General features: G+C 50.5%; 1 protein-coding gene across 1 annotated transcript in view; it reads right to left on the minus strand.

Moving 5' to 3' along the window:
• CACNG8 (calcium channel, voltage-dependent, gamma subunit 8) overlaps nucleotides 1-5,010 on the minus strand; it is a 15,151-nt gene that overhangs the window by 1,388 nt on the left and 8,753 nt on the right. The window contains exon 5 of the mRNA XM_010856001.1: nucleotides 721-824. Within this exon, the coding sequence (XP_010854303.1) occupies nucleotides 721-824 (104 nt within the window). The remainder of the gene's footprint in view (nucleotides 1-720; nucleotides 825-5,010) is intronic.

The following is a 5,010-nucleotide window of genomic DNA, read 5'->3' on the forward strand; positions in this document are numbered from 1 at the left end:
CGCTCTTCCGATCTGTGATTCCGATCGTGGGCATGTGTGTCCGAGCCTTGGGCAGGGCTCAAGTGCCAGAGGAACCATCTCACCATCCTCAGCACCGCCCAGTCCAAACTGCAGCCCAAGGGAAGCCTTAGGAAGTGTGCATGGGTGATCTGAATGAATGAATGAGCAGATGGACGGGTGAAGGGAGATAGTGACACACAAACATCCAATCCCAAGCTAGGGAAGCCCCCCCAACTTCAGAGCACACCTCCCCCTGCATTTGATGGATTGCACTGCCTGTCTGTGGATCTGAGCTCCCAGCACTGAGATTGTGTGGCCTGCTGCCTGGAAGGCCTCAGGGACTGTTTCTTAAATGAATGAGTGAAGCTTGTTCTTTCCCTCACCTCGCGGGTATTCCCAGGCCTTGGCAGGACCCAGAGGGGAACCTGAGAAGGTGCCCGGTGCTGGCAGCAACGTGAGATGGGAGCTGGGCTGGGTGACACCCACTGGCGTCTCCATTCTGAGAAACCAGACACCCTCCTGCAGCATCTCTGCCCTGCCTCTGTGCTCCCCTCCCGGCCCAGGTCTCCCCATCGTTCAGTCTGGCCTGCAGCCATGACTCCATCCTTTCAGTGTGCATTTGTCTTCCTTCCATCTGCCCGTCTGCCTCCCTTCCTACTTCTCCTTTCATAGAAAGGGTATGAACTTTCTTGGGCGGGAAAGTTCTTGACAGTTTCATACCAAAAGGATGACCTCGCCTCCGATCCCCTCCACCTCCCCTCCATGAGTCTCTTCCTTCCCCTCGCTCAAGCAGGACTCCAGTCCCCACCACTGCATGGTGATGACTGCGTGTCAAGGTCAAGGTCATATTATCTAACCCATGGCCACTTTGCTCTACAAATCCTTTCCTGGTTCTCAGTAGCATTTGGCTGGTTGCCAACTTCAAGGTCTCTGCCTACTTCACGATCACTCTTTGCCTCTTTAAGTACATCCTCCTTCCTCCTACCCCCATGGAGATGTCCCCCCACCCTAAGGTCTTGGCCAGGGTCCTTTCTGTATCCTTCACACTCATCTCCTAGGTCACCTCATCCAGTCCTGGGGCTTTAAACATGCTGTCTCCTCTCTGCTGACATTTCCAAAACTTAGATTTCCAACCACGACTTCTCCCCCAAGCTTCAGTCTCCAATATCCAACTGGCTACCTGATACCTCGGCTTGGATGTCTCATAGGCATCTCAGATTGTCCTGTCCCAGGGAGGTTGCTTGGCTCCTCCTGCATAATCCCTTCTCCCCCAGTGACCCCCTTCCAGGCAGCACAGAACAGCACCACCCAGGCTTCACAGATCCAGTTAAAAGAGTTCCCCTCTTTCCCTTTTTCTTTGGTTTTTCTTTCCCTCTTCTGTTACAGCCAGTTCACAGCCACCACCATAGACCCTGCCTCCACAATCCCATGCCCTGTTCCTCCGCATTGGTCCAGGCCACCATCAGCCTCAACTGGAAAAGGATGACACCCTCTTAACTCCTTTCTTCCATCTTCACTCCTAAATCTCTTCTCAGCAAGCAATGTGGGTCTGTTACTTCATTTTTAAATAAAAATAGGGGCTGTCATTCTTATGCTCATCCCACTGAATCTAGAGTGAAATTCAGATTTCCTCCCAGAGCTACGAGCCCCCACACAACGGCCCCCAGCCCACGCTTCCGAGCTCAGCCTAATTTGCTCACCCTTCTTCCTCTGCCCTCCATGGGGTCTCCTTGAAAATGGGTAGCTTTCTCAGAACTCTGAGTCACTGCTTGGCCGGAATGTTTGGCGGTGCCTTTCCTTCTCACAACCCTTGCTACCTTTGCAGTGGGTTCTTCCTGAGGTTCCTCATCTGAAGTCACCATGTCCTGCTTCACATTTTTTTTTTAAGACACACCTTGTGGCTTGTGGGAATCTCAGTTCTCTGACCAGGGATTGAGCCCTGGCCATGGCGTGGAAAGCTTGGAATCCTAACCACTGGACCACCAGGGAATTCTCTTTCCGGCTTCATTTTAGAAACACTTCTCCGTAACTGAAATTTCGTATTGTTTCTTGTGTGTCTCTCCTGTGAGTTCCAGGACAGTAAAAGCCCTGGCCATCTGTTCCCTTGCACATCCCCTGCACCTAGACTGGCCTAGAAGAGGTGGGCACTCAATAACTATTTCTTGAATACTGAAACAAACCAAAGAAATGGATTGTCCCTACACCCTAAGCATGTTTCTGAATCCCCACCTTTCTTTCTGGGCACATCCTTGCATCTTTCTCCCTCCATCTGTGTGTGTGTGTGTATATATATATTTGCTTCTCTGAGACTTCTCTGTCCTGACTTGTACATCGTTGTGTCGGCCCCTCCCCGGCCCCTTTTCCTCTCCTTTCTGGATCACTGTCTTTGTTTCCTCTGTCCCTGTAACTCACTCAGTTTTGGCCTCTGTTGCCCTGATCTCTCCCACCCCCGCCATCTCTCTCCCTTCTGCCCATGCTCCACCTCTGTCTTGCTTTATGTTTGGCTTTTGAACACTAGAATCCAATACCCTCTAGCCAGCTCTGCTCCCCTTCTCCTACCAAATCTCTTTTAATGCCACCTCTTCCAGTCCTCTCTGTTTATCATCCCTACAGTAAGTGCGCCTCTGTCCTGTGAGTTGTATTTCTTTCCCCATGTTTCCCTGAATCTCTTTCCAACATGGCCCTCATCCAATTCCTCCCTGGTCCCCTGCCCATCGGTCTTTCTCGTCCACCACAGGGACTCCAGAGGGAAATTCCCAACTCTCAGTTGTGGTCCCGTCCCTCCTCTGTTCTACCCGCTTTCTGCTGCTCCATGTTATCAAGAGAGAAGCTGGTGGAGCCTGGCACATTGCCAACCACTTCCCCCTCATCTGTGTCCAGGTCTGCCTTCCCACCAGGCTGGGAGCCCCTGGAGGGCAGGGCAGGCTCTGAATCCTCCCTGCTCCCCCCAGTATCGCTGAGCACAGAACCTGCCACAAGGGCCGGGGGTCTTGGGAAATACTTGCTGAGCAAATGAAGGGAAATGCAGTGAGTGCTTTCCCTTCTGTGTCCTCAGTGACCTTCAAATCCATCCTTCCACCTTCTCTACCCCCAGCCCTTTCCCAGCTCAACTGCCATCCTGTCTTATCTATTTCACAGCATTGACATTCTATCCTCTCCTTTCCCACGTCCCAGGTGGTTCCTTCTGACACTCATGTCTCAATCTGCTCTTCACCTGCTCCAAACTCTCCTGTGTTTCCCGTCACCCTCAGAATAAAGTCCAAACTCACCAGCCCGGAACCCTAGCGCATTTAGACTCTGGCTTCTAGCTGCTTCTCTAGTCTCACCGCCCACCCCTACCCTGACCTTTTGCACCCTAAAAGGAGGAGTCCTGACCCCAGGACATCATGCTCTTTCAATCCCCTGCCCCACCCCACCCCACTTGTCGTTCTTCTGCCATGAAAGCTTTCCTTACTCATCCTTTGGAAACCCAGGCTGGGCCTGAGGTTCTCCAGGAAGTTTCCCTGAGGACTGCCTACTCCTGGCACTTGGCCACTCTCTCTTCTTCTCTGGTCAAGGCGCCCATCCTGGTCCCTGTTACTGCACCGAAAATCACCCTACTTGGACTCTGGCTTTTGACTCCTCCTCGAGAGCAGCTCTGGGGATCCTGATTCTAGCACACTGCCTGGTTCAGAAATGTCAAGGAGTGAATGAATGGCTGAATTAATGAATGAGTGAAACATGAATCTCTAAGTCCTAGTGTTTTTCTTGCCCACCAAACACCAGGCCTGTGCTTCAGTCTTGTGTAATTATCTGCTCCCTCCCAGCACTGTGAGTTTGAAGTGTCAGTGCCTGTATTTAATCCTTATTTCAGCGCGTCTCTGCCTCTCACTCTCATCTCTGAGTTCCCACCTCCCATCGTTCATGTTATGATCCTGTTTAAAGCCACTCTGTGGTTCCCCGCTGCCCTCGGGTTAAAATTTAAACTCTTCCCTGGAGAAGAAAATGGCAACCCACTCAAGTATTCTTGCCTGGAGAATCCCGTGGATAGAGGGGCCTGGTAGGGTACAGTCCATGGGGTCGCAAGAGTTGGACATGACCTAGTGACTGAACCACCACCAATCTTTGCCACTTTGGCCACAGGAGAAAAAATTCACTTTCTAAGATTCCTTTTCCATAAATATTTTAAAATACATTTTTAAATATTAAAAAAAAACAAAAAACTCTTGACCTAACCTACAAAGTCCCGGGGCCGTCTGGCCCTGTCTACATTTCCAGTCTCATCTTGTTCCACCTCCATCTGGCTCAGTACATACCTGTCAGCCCTTTCTGGAAGCTCTTCCTGCCCCAGGGCCTTTGCATATGTTGTTCTCTGGCTAGGACACTTCCCTCCAGCTTCACCTGACTGGCTTCTTATCATCCTTTCAGTGTTACCTGGTTTATCCTTTCCTTTTAAACTGGGTTAGCCTCCCTGCAGGAGGATTTTCTAGCACTTCAGGTTTCTCTTTTGTCCCAACTGTAACTTATTATTGTGTATGCAATTCTTTGATTAGTGTCTGTCTCATGCACAAGATGTAAACGCTATGAAGACGTTGGGGAAGTCTGACTTCCTCCCTTCTGTAGACTCAGCATTCAGCACAATGTTTGGCACTGAAGTACACAAATAAATTGCTGGTAATGAATGATGGAGTCTGTCTCTGGGCCTGTTTATGTTTCCTCCCCAGCCACCATCCTATTACATAGCAGGTGCTTTTGAAAACCTTGTGGAATGATGAACGAAGAAGTGAATGAACGCCCACGCCCATCCCACCTCATTGTGCCTCTCTGCATCCCTTTGGTCTTTCTGTCTCTTTATATAGAGCATATATATATAGTTTGTAGGTATAACTCTATATTCGTGTGTTATGGGCCCCTCTCCAGGAGTTGGGCTGGGCTGGGAGTCCTTCCCTGAGCCCCGCCCCCACATGCACACAGCAAAACATTAAAAAGAAAACATCTCAAAACTGCAAAAAACACCACAGCCCTCCCCCC

Source organism: Bison bison, unplaced genomic scaffold (assembly GCF_000754665.1).
Source record: "Bison bison bison isolate TAMUID 2011002044 unplaced genomic scaffold, Bison_UMD1.0 scf7180017854187, whole genome shotgun sequence".
Lineage (NCBI taxonomy): Eukaryota > Metazoa > Chordata > Mammalia > Artiodactyla > Bovidae > Bison > Bison bison.